General features: G+C 39.0%; 2 protein-coding genes across 2 annotated transcripts in view; both read right to left on the bottom strand.

Moving 5' to 3' along the window:
* LOC101859546 (sodium channel protein 1 brain) overlaps window positions 1–21,079 on the bottom strand; it is a gene marked incomplete in the record, with an annotated part of 65,608 nt that overhangs the window by 12,890 nt on the left and 31,639 nt on the right. Inside the window, 7 exon segments of the mRNA XM_035973862.1 lie at window positions 225–398; window positions 1,089–1,214; window positions 5,347–5,559; window positions 6,684–6,834; window positions 7,488–7,681; window positions 8,419–8,589; window positions 9,147–9,403. Of these exon segments, the coding sequence (XP_035829755.1) occupies window positions 225–398; window positions 1,089–1,214; window positions 5,347–5,559; window positions 6,684–6,834; window positions 7,488–7,681; window positions 8,419–8,589; window positions 9,147–9,403 (1,286 nt within the window).
* Window positions 18,529–21,079, bottom strand: part of LOC118479188 — a gene marked incomplete in the record, with an annotated part of 10,266 nt that continues 7,715 nt past the window's right edge. The window contains 1 exon segment of the mRNA XM_035973861.1: window positions 18,529–18,928. Within this exon segment, the coding sequence (XP_035829754.1) occupies window positions 18,854–18,928 (75 nt within the window).

The following is a 21,079-nucleotide window of genomic DNA, read 5'->3' as shown; positions in this document are numbered from 1 at the left end:
AGACAGACAGACAGACAGACAGACAGACAGACAGACAGACAGACAGACAGAAAGGCAGAGAGACAGACACATAGATAACTTTGATCGCCTGATGAAACGAGTGATAGGGGTGAAGAAGATCCTCATAAAAGAAAACTTTTAAACACAAGCAATTTTATGAACAAAGAAACATATTATGACACAATTTTAAAAAATTAAGAAAGGGTAAAGCAAAATATACTCACGCAGACAATGAAAAAATCCAGTAAAGTCCAGAAACTAGTGAAATATTCCGTTGCTCCAAGTCCAATGATTTTTAGAACCATTTCCAGTGCAAACAAGGCAGCAAATATGATATTACAGTACTTCAGCGCCTCTTCCATTGTTGGCTTTTGATATAAATAGATGTCTTCAAAGGCCTGGAAAGAGAAGTTTAAGATCACAGCAAACTGTGCGTGGCCAGTAAATACCGCTACGTTATACCAAGACAACGGCAAGACATAAATAAGCTGAAGCTGGGCTGGTGGATTTACAGAAAAGATGACATAAAAAGACATTGATAAACCAACGAATGAATAGTGTAGGGGTGGCAAATCCTCCACGCCTCCAAATGAGATAATTTAGGAGACTGGCTGCTTTGACCCTGAGTGTCGGGTTCAGGCTGGGCTGAGCGGGCTACAGTATTCCAGCAGACAAATGAATCTACTTGATGAAATAACTTCCCTACTCATAATTCAAACTCACAACTTCTGCGAGAAGTGAAGTAGAGTATGACCATTACGCCATAAATGCTGCTGCTGTGAACAGTATATATTATAAAAATTTAAAAAGGCAGACATGAATAATGACAGATAAAAAGGACATTGTGAAATCCTTGGGAAGAAAGAGTGAAGTCTACCTGCCAAAGGACATTTTGATATTTCAGAGGCGACTATGAGGTTACAAAAAATCACATGAGCACATACAGTATGTCCTGATGGGATGTACAACAGGAGAATAAGAACAAGAAAGTAACGACCAAGACAAAAGAAGAGAAGACTGCCAGCTCAATAAACTACCTGGAAGCTTCAAATAAATAATGTTTCTCAAGAATACAAATGAGCAATTACCAAGGTAAGACTGCTGCCGAGGATAACAAGAAGTACAATCGACTCGAAGATTTTGTGGTCCACCACTTTTTTCACAGCACAGCGAAACTTATGCCAGCACTGTCCACAATCCGATTCGTTGTATTTTTCGAGCCAGCTCATCCTGCAGACAGACAGTAGCACAGGTATGAGAAAATAATAATAGTGTTCTGGCACAACAACTGTTTCCACGTTCATTTGTCTTATATGTGGGTAAACACACAACTGAAGTAAAGTTTGACCCAATTTTGGCCAGAAAGGGTATACAGATTTACACTAAAAAAGAGCTCAATTTTAAAGTAAAACAAACAATTAGAAATGGGCTCTCAATCTTTAGCATAAAATCTTCGCCTGCAAAAGCCAGCTCAATTACATAGCTGCAGCTGCCAACTTTTCAGACCCAGCCCCCCCCCCAAAAAAACACACACAAAAAAACAAAAACAAAACAACAACAACAAAAACAAACTCAACCCACAAAGTATAGTGGGTCAAGATGATGTGCATTGGACGGATCCCCCTCCAAACCCTTCACACACATTCTGCATTCAATAAATTCGAGCTTTTCAAAGCAGACTTGCAACAAGAAAGTGAGAAATATTTAGTAAAAATCTTTAACTATGGTAACATCGAAAGTTCATAATTTCTCTTTATCGGCAAGTCTATGAGGAACAATACTATTAAACTGAGAAAACGTATTTTCTTACTTCTGTACTCAGACCCTCAAAACCATATTTAGTGCATTTTTACATACTGGTTGGCAGCTACGCATGGAAGAAATGGAAGACCAAAGGGTTCTTAAGATATTCTACAACTGCCAGCACTTGAACCACACATGTCTGGTCATTTATCTACCAACCAATTCAACACACACCTTTGGAAACAGAACCAGCAACCCCCCCCCCCCCCCCAGGAACATGAATATGAGCAATAAAATGCTGAGCAATGGTCCAAGATCATAATTCTTGCGTCAGTTGGCTCTGAAAATTATCTGTCCTCTTTAAATAATGGTTAAGGGGGAGAAACGAATAGAGGCAAATCTTGCGAAAATAAAAATAGCTATAAAAATGATAAACCCATTTACTATCCCAAATGTCTATTATCAACGGCAGATGGAAAAGAAAAATTCAAGGGAAGACATTAAATCACAGAAGTTTACCGAGATCTTGCCCATTCAGGGAAGCAGCTCTTTGGACTGGTGTCCACTTCTTCTTCTTCCTTCTCGTTTGCTGCGTCTGCTTGGGTGTTTTCACCTTCCTCCTGTTCTGTACTCTGATTCTTACTCTCCGTACCTTTAGAACTATCCTTGGAGTCTATTGCCGACCGAAAACTGGCAAACTGAAGTCTTTTAGTCTTAGTCTCAAAAGCATCTTTTTTGTCCTGGAACAGCATTGAGAAGAAACGTAAACATGGTGTTTGAAGGAACTATGGAATACTATACGACAAAATGAAGTAGACAAACTGCAAAACAAATGCCCGAGGTCTAAAGAGTGAGATAACACCCTTACTTTCATACCACCTCACATTTAGAACTTTCTCTGGCGAAGTGATCATGAAAAAAGACCATAAGCCTGGAGTAGACTCCAAGAAAAAACAATTTGACTTTAAAAGACAAAAGCGATCTAAACTTTTATTAGGATTTAAACCACATATTCAAATTAAGCTCACCAGAGGTAGCACACAAATTCCTGAATGACCAGTAATGTATACAACACAGACATCAACCCTAGAATTCTTAAACGTTCCCCTTATATGAAAGAAAAAGAATTTGAAAGAAAGGAAAGGAGAAAGGCAAGAGAATATTATGGATTTCGTAATTCACTCACAAAAACTAACAAAATATGTATCTCTCTTACTTTTGTGTTGGGTTTGGCATTTCCATTGGCTGCCTTGATGTTAAGTACTTCCTTGCTTCCTGAGGTGGGTGAAGATATCAAATCCTCTTCGGATATAATCCTATCGTTGGAGATACCAGTGCCTACAAATGATATGGTCAAAGAGTCAGAAGGTTAAATAAATAGGCTTGGTTGTGTTATAAAAGTTGACTCTTGGATTTGATCTCTAACAACACATTTTATCTTCAAAGTTATTGATCTTTTTCCAGCTTTCAATGAGTTCATATAATAAAAAGCACAAAACAATCAGCATTTTTTTCTATCAATATTTTCTTATAGTATAACTATGCCTTTAAAATGTTTATTTATTCTTCACATCAATCAGCAAAAAAATAATGTCAACAATACAAGAATGTGTACAACTGAAAATATAATACATTAATTCTCAGTGTGAGAAATAAAGACTAAGCTACACAAGACATCACCCGAATTTCATTTTTGACAGGCGTTTGAGTTACTTGAGATAGACATTCTCTGAACCCAACAACAACAACAAAAACAATATTAAAGAGATTAGAAACTCATACCCACTATTTTTCCATGCTGGAAGAAATAATTATTAACAATTTCATCTCTTGTAACAGACAAACATTTACTCAAAAGTATTTTAAGGACTGCATTAAAGGAAAAATTATCTTTAGCCTAATAGAACAACACTCTGAGAACAGAATACTGCAATAGCTAAAACCAAATTACAATATTCCCTTACATTATTTCCTTCGATATAACATAATTATTATCTTTATGTTGATAGCTCCAATACGATCATTGTATTTATGGTATATATATATACAAAAGGAAGGAGAAGATTGAGCACAAGAAGGAGGGTATGATGTGAAGGAAAGATGAGAAGGGCTGGAGAGGATGGGGCGCAAAAGTAGGAAGGTCAACAACAACAACAAAAAAGAGTGAAGCAAATAAATGAGAATATGGGTTATTATAAAGTTATATATACAATTGGTTCCAATTTGTGCAAGCAATGATGGTAACGACCATCCAGAGGATTACGTTAGTGCTGCTAGTGTCAATAAAATAATTTAACACACACATAGATCGTATCTATTTTTAAAAAAAATTATATGCAGGAAACTTAAACGTATTCATGACTTACCATACATGTACAGTCCAGAGTTATCATATCCCTCCCGCCCCCCCAACCCCCCCCCCAACCCAACAGCCAAACAACCCCCCCCCCCCCAACGCACACACACACACACAAACACACATACCCCCGCCCCCAAATAAAAAAAATTAATAATATAGATTCAAAACATGAAAGAAATAAACAAAATAAAACAATATAAGAGATAACAAGAAGAACAAATAAATACAAAAACTTTCTTTGTTAATTTTCACAAATTGCACAGGGAGTACACAAGAACAGAACTACATTTAAGACCAAATAGTGCGACCACAGGAACCATTGAAAATACAAATTAAAAAAGAAAGATGAGTAGAAGGTCAAAGCCACAAACTTGATCAATATCTGAATTGCCTTTGTATGAAATACAAAGACAACTCAAAAAAAGGGGGGGGGGGAAATATATATATATATAATATTCCAACATTAACAATACTGATTTTAGAAATACAAAGTGCACCCAAAAAGGAAACTGAAACATTACATAAAAGGAAAATCCAATATTAACAATACTGACTTCAAACAAAAATGATATTGCTATATAAAAATACTACATGTACATGTATATTACAGAAATATTGTTATAATCCGTGCTAAAATCGGGCTCTTATTAATACTGCAACAGCAGGATTTTCAGACATTATGATAAGGCTAAGAATAAAACATACAGTGCTTTTCAGTGCGTGTTTATAAAAATGTGTCTTGAAATAAATTCTCTACAAATATAAATGAAAATAGAACATTTTTTATCATTGGATTTGAAAGAGAGACTAATACAAGACACATCTCTGTTATACTACATATCTATTGAAAACATTAAATTCTTGTGATAAGTAAAGCTTTGTGAAATTTTTTCAACCTTTCTTAAAGACAAATTTGTAATTTTAAAAATCTGTAATAACGTCCATGGAACAAACAATTCATAACAAACAAAGTATTAATCAAAAGTGCATCTGGGTGCTGCCATAAAACTGGGTGAAACCATTTCTTTTCTTAATGTGCGAACAAACTATGTGGATTCTTCTTACTTTCAGAAATGTGAGTAATGTGAGGCACAGCAAATCACAGACGGGAATATAGTTATGTTAGTGGAGGTTAGTATTGATACATTCCAATGCCTCAAATCTGCTTTTAAAAAAAGTAAATATGTAGCAGACCTGAGGCATCGGTCACCCGTATATTCGTGCAGACTATCACCTTTGGAATCATCTGTCATTTCCTGGCCTTCAGATGCATTTTGATTTGCGTCAGTCGTGGGTTCCACCTTACCATTAGGGCGAGGGCAACAACAACAGCAGAGCTGTCGGAGTCTGTCGAATCCTTGGAGGAACTTGGACCTTTCTACGCTGGACTCTCTCTGTTTGTCTAAAGAATCACTGGCAAACGCATTGAGCAGCAAGGCCAAGAACAAGTTGAGAACCTGCAATCAACAGTCAAAACTTCTCAGTGCACTAAACAGTTCTTGTCAGATTGTTGTTGATTTTTTTAAAGTATAAAAAAACCCCAAAACAACAACAACAAAAAAGGTAGGTTTTTCTTACTTATTATAGCTGGTTTACTAGTCAGCCTTTCCTTTTCTGCTAAATATTCTTATGCGTTTTCAGTTTCTTTTCTTAGCCCATTTTTTGTTTTCCTGCAAAATACAGAGAAATCGGAATCACTTTTAACTCTATTTAGAGGGCGCTAGAGAAAGTACTTTCCATTCTGCTTCCGCCTTTCCCCTAAGGATCTCAGGAGCGTAACTGCTGGTTTGCTCTTCAGCTCATACTGCAACTGATGTCCATGTGAATGATCATTATTTGTTAAACAGTCAAATCCATGGCCTTTCATGAAGTCCCAGTCCATTTTGAAAAGGCACTCTTAACATCTCTTCAGCATGCCATACATCCCTTTGTTGGTATGTTGGTATTTAGACAGAGGGCGGGGCTGCTGCTGGTGAATGAACTTTTCACAAATATGTAAAGCCCAAAGCCTTGACTTTTCAAAAATGTTCATGGGTAAGCATAAAAGGAACAGCAATGACCAAGCTGCAATAGGGATATGTAGCAACCGTATGCCACTTTTACAAGTCTGTAACTTACATTGTATAGATTCTACTGCAAGGCATGCTCACCTTCATCTTTTGAGAGTTGTCTTTCATGTGTGCAAAAGGTATATGCAACTCTCATACTCTGTTTTCCTTCTTTATCCTAGAGGGTGCGGTGGAGGAGCGGTTAGTGCGCTCGTCTTTGAAGCGGAAAGTCCGGGTTCGAGCCTCGGTTCGGACACGGATTTTTTTCGCCTCTTTCTACCCACCCAGCAGTAATGGGTACCTAACTTCCAGTTGGGGAAGTAAAGGCGGCGCGGAAAGGAACTGGCCACCCTACCACAATATGACGAAGGCTCAGGAAGTTGTCTCACTAACAAGGCAATCCCCAATGTCCGGATCGGATGCGGGAACAACTTTACTTTACCCAAGAGCACTTGTAAAGAATGCTTATGTGGAATAAATTGGAGAAAAAACACGGAAAGGGAGAGAAGGCGGGGGTAGGATATAATACTCACAATAAAGTTTCCAAAAACTAAAGCTGGCAAGAAGACCACCATGCAGAGCTCATTACTAGCTCTCATACACTGGTAAGATGCCTCAATCCATTCCCCACACAGAACTCGGAATATCATCAGCATCGATCGATAGAAGTCCTTGAAATTCCACCTGAGATGTAATTAAAGCACAAGGCTATTATATATAATAATGAATTAAATAACAACAGTAAATGATTTGATTGGCAAAAATGGAGAAAAGTGATTTGTTAAAAAAAAAACCCCGCTATGAATCAATTACAAAACTTGAAAGCACACGCTGAAAGACTGTTGGGAAGACAATAAAAATGTTTATCTCTCAGAAACCTCATGTATTGTTCTTACATTCTCGTTCTGAGGAAGTATTTAACTCAGTTGATAAATTATTGGACATCACCTTGGGTAGCCGAGGCTCAATTAAGATTCTAAACAAGGAAAAAGTCCACTCTTCAACCTTAATCAGGTCCGGTCGACAAGATGAATTTTTCCACCGATGAAAACGATAGGTTTCTTGTAGAAATGCCAATCATTTATGACCTCATAAAAAACCTAATGATGATGGTTCTCCAAAATGAATTTATTGAAATCAGATACATCAAGTGGATGGAAAAAGTCAGCAGGAGAATGCCAGAAATTTATGACATCACCCCCCCCCCCCCCAAAAAAAAAAAATAATTAAAAAATAAATAAATAAGGGGAAAAATAACCCCAAGAGGTGAGTCTTTTCTTTTGAAGATCTTTTTTAACATTCACACAATTAAGTCGTAAGGCATAAAAAAAAGTCACCTTGGTGTTCCGTCGTCTCCAAAGTTGGCATCGATGTAATCCTCACGAAACAACTGCAGACCGATGACAGCAAAGATGTAGATGACAATGCCAAGAATGATGCACAGGTTACCGAGGGCCCCGAGAGTGCTGAGAATGATGGTCAGCAACAGTCTCATGGTGGCCCACGACTGGGCCAGTTTGAACACTCTCAGCTGAGGAAGGGAATACGTAGTTCGTAGGTTTAAATAACAGAGCAGGGAGAGTTATGAATACATGATCATCCTAGGAATGAAGAAAAAAGTCAATACAAAAAAAGATTGTCAGCAAGTAAATCTGTAGAATGCACTAAGATTAACAGCATGTTAAAACAGGGAGAAACCAACAGCAGGACTACCAGAAATCTACAACACCAAACTCTCATAATGTATTCATAGCAAATACCAAATGCTCAACGTTCTGAAGAGTACATTCAAAAGGATTTGCAAATAAATTTTTTCCTCAGCAATCCATCTCTCAAAACAAAGTGATCTTGAATCATGATCACTCAGAATTTAATCAATAAACTTTTTTTTCTGTGGAATCCAGCTAAGCCTAAACATATTTATCAGGCGAGGAACAATCGTGTAAAGATATTTTCCTTTTTAAATTGTGAAAACTTATTGTTAGCCACATACTTAAACGAACTAAGCCGACGATTTTGAAGTTTGAAAAATTAGTTTTTTAATTAGTGGTATTGTTTGCAAGTGCACAAAAATATGTGATCGAAATTCAAAATTCAAATCTTGTAAATAAAAAAAGCAGAAAAAAACATAATGTAGGTACAATTATTAAAAAGAATAAAGCAGTTTTTTTCTCTCTCAAGTAAAATTCTGCTTTCGGGGCTTAGTAGAATTCAACAGCCTGCAGACGTAGCACGCCTACACGCCAACCAACAGCGTGCATTTCTCACCAAGCGGAAGGTCCGGAGAACGCTGAGCCCGTCCACCTGCTCTAGACCCATGTCCAGGACGCTGGCGATGACGATGATCAGGTCAAAGATGTTCCAGCCGCTCATGAAGTAGTACTTGCCCAGGCCGATAATCTTACACACTGCTTCAATGATGAACACCGAAGTAAATATCTGAAAAACAAAAACAAAACAGCATAATATAATATTCATTATCGAAGAAATTATTCTCACCACTCCACTGTTACACAGCTTTACTTGAAAGTAGCAGGTAGAACACACAACTGGCCAAAAAGCAGAATTCTAGTCTAAAGAGATGTAACAACACACCATTCTTTGAAAGTTCCCTGAGGCCGTGAAACCTTCTCCTTATTGATCTCGTATAGAGGTCGTTGACTGAACATGAAAAAGAGTTAAATCTATGTCACAGACTAACGAAATCTTGCCGAATAACAATCCATTGCCGATCTAAACAAGGCCACAATCTTAGCAATGATTCCTGTCTCCCTAAGCTACCTCATATCAAAATTATTATTATTATTATTATAGTAAATGTACTGTGGTTATAACCAAAACCTGATAGCAAGATACCTCTCCTAAAATACAGTTCCTCATAAGCATTTGTTGAATGGGGGAGAATTTGACAACAAATTTTTGCTCACATTGAATACTTCACCACCATATTCTATCTCTGACTATATACATTGTTAGGACTGAAAATAAATCCTTACGTAATTGGAAATGTTGAGAGCGAGCGTTAAGCCGGAGTCCTGATTATGGTGTTCTAAAGACAGAAACACGGTGTTCAGGACGATACAGATCGTGATGACCAAGTCAAACAGAGGGTCCTGGACAAACGTGTAGAAGACGTTCTGCATCTTGAGCAGACTGATGTAGCAGCAGCAAAATCTCTGACAACAGTCACAGTTGCGGTCAATGACCTGGCCCTCAAGTGCTCCGATTTCTGGGTCCAGGAGGGAGTCCGCTGGAAGAACAGGACAAAGCAAAGTTATATCGGACTAGGGGATACGCTTAAAGCAGACTACATTTATAACATGACTACCTATGAAGTCACCAGCTAGAAACAGAATGATCTAACGAAAACGTCGGGAAAGCATCTGAAAAAGTCTTCTGCTTACAAAGCTTTCTTGAAAGAGAAACAGTAATGATGCACAAAGCCTCTTAAAAACAAAATCAATTTATTTAAAAAATAACAAAAACAAGTGTATCCCCCCCCCCCCACACACACAAACACACACACACACGCACGCACACACACACATACACACACACACATGTATCCCCCCCCCCCCACACACACAAACAAAATAAAACATACGCCCAAGTACTTACTCCGTACACAAAGTCACGACATCATGACAATGAGTAAAAACATGAGCATAGATATTTTTTTAATGGATCAGTGGACGAGCGAGTAGATATACGAAAGGGCCTTTGCTTGGGTAGACAGACTGACAAAATGCTGGAAATACAGATGTGTAAGTAAAATTTCAAAGCATTGTTTGGCCGAAGTTACCTTTAATGATAACAGGGTCATCGTTACTGTCCCCTTGCTGTTTCGCTGTGATTGCCGCTGCTGCCACCTACAGAGATAAATATGTAAAATAATTTCAACGAAATTATGTCGGTATCCTTCCACAAAAAGAAGACCAAAAAATGATCGCAGGCTTCTGCAAGCCCTCTGAAAGGATAATTTATTAGAACGATTTTATGAGCAAACCCAACAAAATAGTGGAATGGGCATGGCAAGTGAGAAAATACGAATGCATCAGACTTTTCAGACAACTGTGTGAGATGGCTCACGTATGTGATATGCGTTGAGAAACGTTAAACAAGCTAAGTCGACAAAGACATACAACTTTATTTGTCACTTTTGAGGAAAAGGGTTCATCGCCCTTTTTAATAATATATGCGCTACTGAACATTCCAGTCATCAAGAGCTAGATCTAGCATGACGTGGAATACCCGATTGCATTGTCAATAAACAGAAACTTGGATCTTTTTCCGATTATGCTCAACGAAAACGGGAAATCAAAAGCTGCACTACAATAATAATGCAACTATAGCAACAGTCGATTGGTGGATTTTGCTGAAACTGCATACCTCGCCAGTAAATAAATATTGCAATTTTTAACTGTCCATAGCATAGACTCGTTGGTGATAAATGAAAACACGTTCTTGGAGACACAAGATACACCCTTCTCCCAGCACTACGCCAAATGTATGACTTAATACATTTTAGAACATTGATGAAGACACATTCGTTGAATGAACACAGAGAGAACTCACTTTGTGACCTTCCTTTACCTTCCGTCTTACTGTTTCTGATCAATAACTCAGATTCCATCTATTGTTACTTTATAATGAAATAATAATAATAATAATAATAATAATAATAATAATAATAATAATATAGGCCACTGTTTCACCAAAGGGTGCACCAAATCCTCTATTTAATAGGCTCCCCTCGCTGTTGATACGACGTAAAACTATGCAATTCAGATATGCCACATGATTTTTCGAAAGAGCATGTGCCAAATGTTACATTACGTATACAGGTATCACCATATTGTGTTACACGTTCTAATATTATTTTTAGAAAAATAGCAAACGTTATTTCGTGGACTACATCTGGCCCTGACCGTATATCGGCATTAAAAAAAATAATTAAGATGAATTCATGCCAGCAGACTGAAGATACCACTGACACTAAGTCATACATGCCATGCCTTATGTTACCATTAAACACAACTATATGACAGCCATTATGTCTCTCTGCTAATTTCCCACCAACAAGACTCCTTTATCAGGAAAATCTAGGGCGAAATACAGTGGCAACAGAAATTTATACACGTTTAAAAACATGCTCGCCTAGAAGACAAACACGAATAATGACAATTAAGGCATGCTGTGAAAGACACTCGCTTCTTGTGTTGTACGTTACATTGCAGACAGGTAGTACAGTTACGTCATGAAAAGGCCAATCTACGTCTAGGTTATGCTGCGATAAAAACATGGGAAGTTGGCCTGTTTACAAAGACAGCTCTCACTGAAAAAAAGACAAGGCAAGTGTGTCTTGTCGCTACATTTAGCTATTACAAACCGCGTCATGTAAGAACATACCAATTCACAAACTAATAGATTTCTCTAGAACTATAGATTTTCTACTGATAGACCAACAATAGAAGAAGAAGCAAAAGGCAAAGAGACTTCTGATCACACAGTTGGCTGGATAATCGTTTTCACTTGTTTAGAGAGATAAAAGGTTTTTACGTGGGTAAAGGAACATGGAGTGGATGAATGTGTGTGTGTGTGTGTGTGTGTGTGTGTGTGTGTGTGTGTGTTTATGTATGTGTATGTGTGTGTGTGTTGTTTTTTTTTGGGGGGGGGGGGGGGGCGGGGTGAAGGGACGAAGGCTGGGCGCGAAGGAGTATTGGGTAACAGTAAGAAATCGAATCAAAATATTGGGCTAGATACATCTTATAGCTCTGTTATGTTAGACGGAAGTCATTTGATTAAACTCAATTATCAGGAGCAGCAGTAAAGTTATATGTCACCCCTCTTAAATAGAATTGGGATATGAAATATCAATTCACAGTTTGTTTTTTCTTCCAATCCGTGTACTGATTTTAAAAAAAAGATAAACAATGTTAATAATGTTATGACAAGATAAAAATATATACCCTGTGGGAAGAGCCACTGGTTTCGTTTACGGTATTATCAAAGAAGAGCGTTAAAACAAATCTCCACACTCTGGGATGGATGCGTTAATTTTCTTTTAAAATGCCGTAAAAAAAACAACAACAACTGTACAACAAAGCATTGCAATAGGGTTGTGGTGACAGAGTGCAGAAAGTGAACCAAACACTCCACGAGGTGTGGGCCAACTCCGGCCAGCGGCTAAGCCGAGATTATCCAGCAGCGGAGAAGAGGGATTAGCGAGCTGTGGAAGGGACATGCTTGTGTCAAGTCAATTCAAGGCCACAGGCTTGAGCCGGAGCTGTTCCAGTGGCTAAAGTGGTGGAGGGAAGAACAGAACAAGGGGCCAATATCTGGGTCCCTGTTATTGTAAGGAGAGGCGCTCTGGCGGAAGTATGCGGCGAAGATGAGAATTAAAAAGCTTTTATTTTTTGCTTCAGCAGACACAGGTGACGGAGCATATTTGACGAGGAGCAGTGGGTGCCACCGCGTTAAAACTCGGTCTGAGAAGGGATACTTCACAGAGCTATTTAAAAATAAACACTTAATAATATATTTCGCAACAGCATGCGGACGCCGTCACCGAGGTAGCTAAATATTTGGGCACATGTCACGCTTGCTTAGACTACAAATGTACTTGACTAATTAGGCCCGCAAAGGGTTCCGTCAGGCATATCGTTGAGAAATCTAAACCCTGTATCGATCATAAAATCGGACCATATGTTAAAGCCACTTTGAGCTTAAGAAAGTTGTCTGGAAAAATGTCTTCTACCACAAGATTAGCTTATGCAAAATTAGCACCTTTACATAACAAACATTTGGTTCCCTCACAAAAGTCATCGTAAACTGAGCCCAGCCGTGCAAGACATGACTCAAGGCACAAAAAGTCTGCTAATTAATCAAAGAAAGTTTAAGGTGCTTCTGAGTTGTGACTTAACTTGTTCATGTCACAAGGATTCTTCCGGAAGACTCCATCATCTCCCATGTGTCTACAGAGCTCAGGGGAGGGGTGTACGTGCAACTCTTCTTCTACCGCTGAAGCTGATATCACCCCCCCCCCCCTTCCCACTCTCTCTCTCTCTCTCTCTCTCTCTCTCTCTCTCTCTCTCTCTCTCTCTCTCTCTCTCTCTCTCTCGGGGTGGGCGGATAGTAAGCTGAACTTCATCTCTGGAAATTCTCATTCACATTCCATATATGACCATAAATCAAGAAGGACCCACAGTATGATATAAAGATTGTCAAAACTTAAAATCTTAATCGCACATTAAGAAAAAAAAACTCGCTAAAAATTAAACATAACAAAACAAAAGACTCGTCTAAGTAAAGTTCTCCCCTTCCTTTCCCACATATATTGACAACAAATACAATCAACCATACTTATATACCAACATGCATTCATCCTCAAACAAATTTTGACGCATAAACATAAAGAGCAAGAACACTTATTGATGTTTTTAAGTGAACTTGATGTGGCTTATTTCACGATTATGAAGAGTCCCAGACTATAGAGGGTTTTTTTTGGGTTTGTTTGGTTGTTGTTGTTTTTTTGGTTGTTTTTTTTTTTCTTTTTAAGAAAAGGATTTGAGTGGGGGGGGGGGGGGGGGGGGGGGGGGGGGCACACATGAGTTTCTGCAGTGTCGAGAATCATTGATCAAACAGTAATCTTTCGAGGGGAGATAATTCAGCCCCGACTTAAACAGGAGCACTCCAATATAAAGAAACAAAGAATTACAAAAAACAAACAAACAAACAAACAACAACAACAACAAAAGAACAAGACAAAACAAAACCACAACAACAACAACAACAAACTAAAAACAACAACAACACAAAAACCCCAGACATCATCTGGCCATTGAGATTTCAAGACGACACTGTATCCTCCTTCCACCCACTTTAAAATCATTCACACAGGAGAGAAATAATTATGTGCACCCAAGCCATGGCGCAACTTCTCCATCCTTCAGCTCCTCCAATCCTTTAATTTTATCTCCGAACTTTCTCTTCAGCATAGGTAAACAATACTAGATGTGACGGAGAGGAGGGGAATAGACTTTGCCCGGGGGATAGTGGTTGGACGCCGTTTGAAAAAATAAACAATGTGACTTTGTTTTACTTGTGACATAGTCTTTATCATGACAGGTATTTGAATGTTTTCATTAAGACAGTGGAAAAGAACCCCTTAGATACATGACTATTTTGTAATAAGAAATGAGGGTCTTATAGACGGATAACTGCACTCAGACAATGACGTTTCTTAGTTAAGTGTTTGGGAGCGTTGGTAGTCGAATGGAAATATGGAAAAGATGTTCGAAGTTTGGGAAAGTTAGAAGTGGCAAAAAGAGTAGCATATAAATATAAAGTAGTAACTAATCAAGAGCATAAGAAAGGACCATGGTCCAGGAAGGTGACATTGAAGGCAAAAGGTTTCGTTTTGATGTATTTTAAAACATATCTCTTTGCCTCACAGGCATAACTGTAAGTAACATATTTTCCACAGAACAAAACAGATAGATTAATGAATGATAAAAAGAGGGGGGGGGAGTCAGAGAAGAACACAGGAGATAAAGAACAGACAAAAGAAACCCCAATGGCCATTGAACCCAAAACAACGAGCCAAAACCTGTTTCAGTGATTTTGAAACCAAGAGCAAAATGGAGGGAAAAACTAAACAAAACATCACAAGAGACAAGGTTAAAAAGAAGCAAGAAGCCTTAAACATTACAGAAATGTTCATTCTGGTACTGGGTAATTTATAATATTCCTTTATGCTAAAAGTGAAAAGAAAAACCCTGCACCCACCAGTTGCCTTGATTTAATGTGCCGTCATGCATACGTAATCACGAAAAAAACCCCGAACAACAACAGAAACACAACAACAAAACTAGCTGCATGTAACCCTAGAATACGAGATACCACAATAAATACACATTTATGAAATCTATAAGAAATTTCAGGAGCAGCCTGCAAGCTAATTAAATCCCTACTTTCGAAATCCTGCTTTCTTGCGTAACAAGACACAGATGCGATTATTTTTACCCCCCCCCCCTTCCCACAAGAAAAAAAAAAGGAAAAGGGCAAAGATTGTTTGGGAGAGAGAATGAGAGAGAGAGAGAGAAAGAGAGACAGAGAGACAGAGAGAGACAGAGAGACAGAGAGAGACAGAGAGAGACAGAGAGACAGAGAGAGACAGAGAGAGACAGAGAGACAGAGAGAGAGAGAGAGAGAGAGAGAGAGAGAGAGAGAGAGAGAGAGAGAGAGAGAGACTGTAGGCCAACGATAGACGTCAATCTGCGCTCATTGGCTGCCTGATTTGACGTCATAATCGGGGACGTGTTCTTGCTCTCCCGAGTCTTAAGAACACACAACGATAATTCATAAATTATGTCTGAGCCGTGCCTATATTTCCGAATCTTCCGGTACCAAATCGTCTTTCCACAATGCCAACTTTGGATGAAACCGGGTTTATAAAGAATATTTCTAGACTAATAGCGAGCTAAACAACTGCCCGATCCAAAGACACATAAAATGGTACGATTTGTTCTGTTTCTGTTGAATGCAGCGACATTTTGTACACAGACATGTATAGACGACGTATAAGCGTCCATTTTTGGGCGTTTGGCGAACTGCATTGCCATGCTGTGAGAAAAACATTTTTTGATCTGAAAAGCTCAAACCACGCCAAATCATCACACGCAACGTCAGCATTTTAACCGTGTCGTGCAAACAGTGCCAAGATCACTGCAACAGATCAAGTCAAAATGCCGACAGAACACAGCCAAACGCCTCACCTTTGACCAACCCTTTTTGGTTGGTGTCACTCTCTCTATATCCTGAAATAAATGTAGCGCAACTATATTATATTAAAAGGAAATGAAAGTTGTTTCGAAACAAGAGAGAGAGAGAGAGAGAGAGAGAGAGAGAGAGAGAGAGAGAGAGAGAGAGAGAGAGAGAGAGACAGAGAGACAAAGAGACAGAGAGACAGAGAGACAGAGAGACAGAGACAGACAGACAGACAGAGAGAGACAGAGAGAGAGAGAGAGAGGAAGGGAGATAGAGAGAGAAAGAGAGAGAGAGAGAGAGAGAGAGAGAGAGAGAGAGAGAGAGAGAGAGAGAGAGAGAGAGAGAGAGAGGGAGAGTACAGAACAATAGAGTGGTCAGAAGGCCACTTCCGCTATAGAAAAAAGGTTTTCTAAGGAACAATCCTGCAAACTTTGATCAAAGTTAGAAAAGAAATACAGGCGGTACATTTTCACACAACTATTAGCTAAAGACGTACATTAAAGGTTCAAACACTTCAACTGTTAGTTCGAGAGGTCAGGAAAGGACAAGGGCGAGCCCAGAGCTACATGTGCACACTGTAAGAAAAGATCACAAAGGTTCAGAGGAATAAAAAACAGCTTTTCTATACAGACGTCCCACCACAATATTATTCTGCCTAGTAACATAATGGGACAAAAAGTTGTAACATATTTATGTGGTAGAAAGGACAATATAAATGCTACTTCAAACCCTTGATTTTAAAGACTATTAAATAGTTAATAAAGAACAGCAACTGACCAAAATACATTTAAACTCTGCAATTTGCAGTTTTCGAGAACACTGGAGCTAAGGAAATAACAAAGATTTTGCGGCCATTTTCCCACTACTTTTACCTCTGGCATCGGGCAAACCCCACCTCCTACATCTCGACTTCTATTCAAGTTAGAACGGCAATTGTTGTTTTATTATCGACAACAGGACAGATGAACAAGCTTTACAATGTCACCAATAATTTTATATTACACCTTTAAAAATAGACGGGCGCATGATTCCACTGCGTTGTGACACATTTAGTTGCATTTGTGTAAATTTCGGGCAACAGTTCCCGGCACGACTGGGAGAAGTCACAGGTGAAGAGCTGGGGCGTTTACGTAATTTGAACTCATAAAACGGAAAGGAAGCAAAGTTTTGGCGGCATTCGTTTTTCACGGATCACCAAGCTCATAACAAGTTTCACAACATGATCAGACAAGTACACGGATACAAACACATGCAACACTCACACACACACACACACACACACACACACTCACACACACACACACACACAAACAAAATTCACAGGGAAACATACACAAACTTATAAAGAGGCGCTTTCACACACACACACACACACAAACACACACACACACACTAACACACACATACACACACACACACACTCTCTCTCTCTCACACACACACACACACACACACACACACACACACACACACACACAAACAGACGCATCAACGAGCAAAGCGAGCCCTCATTTTTCCTCTGAACCTCAACAAATATCCATCACCAATGTTTAAAGTCTAAGTCACTCATTTTATGGTTACAGGTCCGTAAAAGAGGGATCATTTATTATCAGTAGAGACAATTGAAAACAGAATAAGCATGGCCAGGAGATTTATACTTACCTTTATGAGACGGCCATTTTGTCTTGGTGACAGAAGATTATTCGATTGCTCCTGATCAAATTATGGTACACATTTTAGAAGAGAAAAAAAAATAATAAAAAAATCCCACAATATTGCAATGAATGTGCTGCTCTTTGATTAATGGTGCCACATTGGAGTTCAGAAAAATCAAATGCGTGAATTTACAACGTTATACCCCCCCCCCCCCCAAACATGTACATAATGCTCACATTTCCATATCAACACAGACTGTTGGGTAAACATATACGCCTGCCTTTTTTTAATCGCCAGAAGCCGAAACTGTTGGTTTTTTTCGACGATCTAACCTCGAGACTGGATGAGTCATGAGATGCTATCAAGGTATTTGAGGGTGTCACTTCCTGAGAGCAGCTACATAGCCATTAAAATCGTGAGAAATCTCCAAAACTCTGATTTTGAGTTAGCTGAATTCCAAGAAAATGTGTAATCCATTTTTTAAAGATTCAGTATCAAGCAATATAATGGGTGCATGGCAATTTCTTCTCGTTCAAAACACTTTGAAATAGATACTTTTTGGGGGGGTCAAAACCATTGCTACGTAAAGGAATTGGGCTGTTGTTAGTAGCATCTCATACTTGAACTTGTTAATTCATATGAAAATAAAAAAACAAAACAACATAACTAGAATAGATATGCAGTACTATAATCATAATTATAATATATGCATACAAATAGATTGAAAATCCTGTACATCCGTAAGCAATACCTAAATGCTCACAACTCAAGCATGCCCTCGTCATCTTGTATTTGGCAAAGCGTCAGTCAAAATAAATATAGGAAAAAAGCAAAGGCAGAAGTTCAGAAAAAGACTTCCCTGTATCTCTGTCCGTCTGTCTACCCCCCCCCCCACCCCCCTTCTCTCCTTCTTTCTTTCTCTCCCTCTCCCTTTCTCCCTCCCTATCTCTCTCTCTCTCTCTCTCTCTCTCTCTCTCTCTCTCTCTCTCTCTCATGCATACAAGAACAGGATATAACACTATCATAAAGTCTACATGTCCGTCCGTCATCCATATTCGTCTCCACCTTCCTGTCCTTATATCGATCATCCAGACAAAAACCCTCTCCCACCCCTCTCCCTTTCTCGCTTCCATTCAAACTAATTTAAGAAATTGTAAGTTTTCACACCAAGTAACTAATCTACAAGCTTGCAAACTGCAACAGATAATGATAAGTTTTAAAAAACGCAAAATGTACGCAAGCGGTTAGCTTCATCATGCCCACATGGAGCAGTGCAGCGTTAGGATTGTATGCAGCAATTGATGTTTACCTCAGCCACGTTGCCATTTTGGTTTTCTGATTGCTTTGATTTGACCTGATCGAATAATACATCAACCATGAGTACAGGAGATAAACGACAATGTACTGTACACAAGGTCAATAAACAGCAAGGACAAATAAAATAGGCGTTCACATAAAAAGACAGACAAACAGACTTCATACACGGACGAAGAGTGCAGAAAAGCAAAGGCAGAGAAAACAGTGACCAACACACACACACACGCACACACACACACACACACGCACGCACGCACACACACACACACACACACACGCAGTATTATCTATGAATTAGCCTCTGTCCGTACGTCTACCATATCCATCAGTCATCTCCTCGTCTCTCCACAAAATTCTCCTTCATCAATACACTTCCGACTCCCTTCTTTCTTTCTTCCTCACGCTGAGACACATTCCGAACACAATTGTTTTTAAACAAAACTGTTCATCTCGAAATCTACAACTTTAATCACACGCACCGCTTGGCAAGTTCAAAAATAGAATGTACAGTATTATGATAAAGGTTATCCTCATCGTGCATACTGGTTGCAGTGCAGTGTTAAGATGTCACAGCATTTCGAGCTTACCTCGACAACACTTCCATTTTGTTTTACAGGGTTCTTTGACTTAACCTGATCGAATAATAAATCAATGATAAATGAAGGAAACAAAGAGCTCTAAGGCAAGAGAGACAAGCAATCAAACAAAGAGTCCGACAGAAAGAGATCACAAGCGGACACAGGGAGCGAGCCAAAAAGAAACCAACGACAAGACGAAATGTAAAAACAAGATGGACAAAAATAGTTCATTGCTAATGCAAGCACGCACGCGTGCGCATACACACATACACTCACACACACACACACACACACACACACACGCATACACACACTTACACACTCACAAACACACACTCGTACACACTCACACACACGCGCGCGCGCACACACACACAAACACAAACACACACCTACACACAAAAACACAAACACACACAAATAAACACATACACAATTGCCTTGGCAATCTATCAATTTATCAGGTCGTCTACCACATCCTGCAGGCTTCACCTCCTTGCCATTCTAATCATCTCACTTAAGACAAAAGAAAACAGTCATTGTGGACATAACACATTATCAGCAATTAGCGAAACCGGGAGCGAGAAAGCCTACTGAGTGGATAACAACAATATGTTTTGGTACGTGTCCAAGTACGACTAGATCTAAGTGTGATCTTGAAATGCGTATTTTTTATCATTATGACGAATTATCCAGGGCCTTGAGGCTTTCATTGGCTTTTTAAAAAGTTTCAAATTCAAACTCGCTCAAACGGGACATTCCGCCCCGCCCCCTTACTTGTCTTGCTCACACTACCCTTAGCCTGACACGTTTCACACACAATTGTTTTTACATGTATAACACATTTCTAAATCTACAAGCCAAAACTCTCCGACGCATCTGTGACTATGATGTTACTGTCAGACTGTCATTGCTCACAAAATATCATGTTTGTTCATTTCCCGAAAGGGGAAGAGTTTTTAATTTTTTTTTTTTTAATTAAGCATTTCCGTCTCTATGCGGGGATTTACTATCGGCTACGCCTTACTTACTAGGCAAAATTCGAAGCAGTCTATCTACCATATTATAACCTAAATTGTGTCCACTGGGCCTTAAACACGTACAATAACTCGCCGACAATTACATCTTCGACACACAGGAACAATGATAATAATAAAACAATCATTTAAAAAGTTAGATTCTAACTCTGCTAGCGGTTAGATTCACGGTGTCTACACGCACTAAGTGCAAAGTTATGATGGCACAGCACTTTCTTCTTACCTCCAAGGTACTGCCATTTTGTTTTACAGGCTTCTTTGACTTATCCTGAACGAATAAACATCGAATATCGTAAGTGTAAGAAGCAAAGTACACCCCAACACAGTTCGACAGGTCAAAAGGCGTTAGGTACAGGCAAACGGGTGAGCAATTTAATGAGAAGAGAAACACACGGAGGGAGGCATGTAGATTCAAAGAACAACCGCAGAGAAAAGAATCGTACAAGCCCTCTCTCATACATACTTTCACACACTTTCTCACACACACACACTCTCACACACACACTCTCTCTCTCTCACACACACACACACACACACACACACACACACACACACACACACACACACACACAC

Source organism: Aplysia californica, unplaced genomic scaffold (assembly GCF_000002075.1).
Source record: "Aplysia californica isolate F4 #8 unplaced genomic scaffold, AplCal3.0 scaffold00035, whole genome shotgun sequence".
NCBI lineage: Eukaryota > Metazoa > Mollusca > Gastropoda > Aplysiida > Aplysiidae > Aplysia > Aplysia californica.
This window is presented reverse-complemented; position numbering and strand designations above follow the sequence as displayed.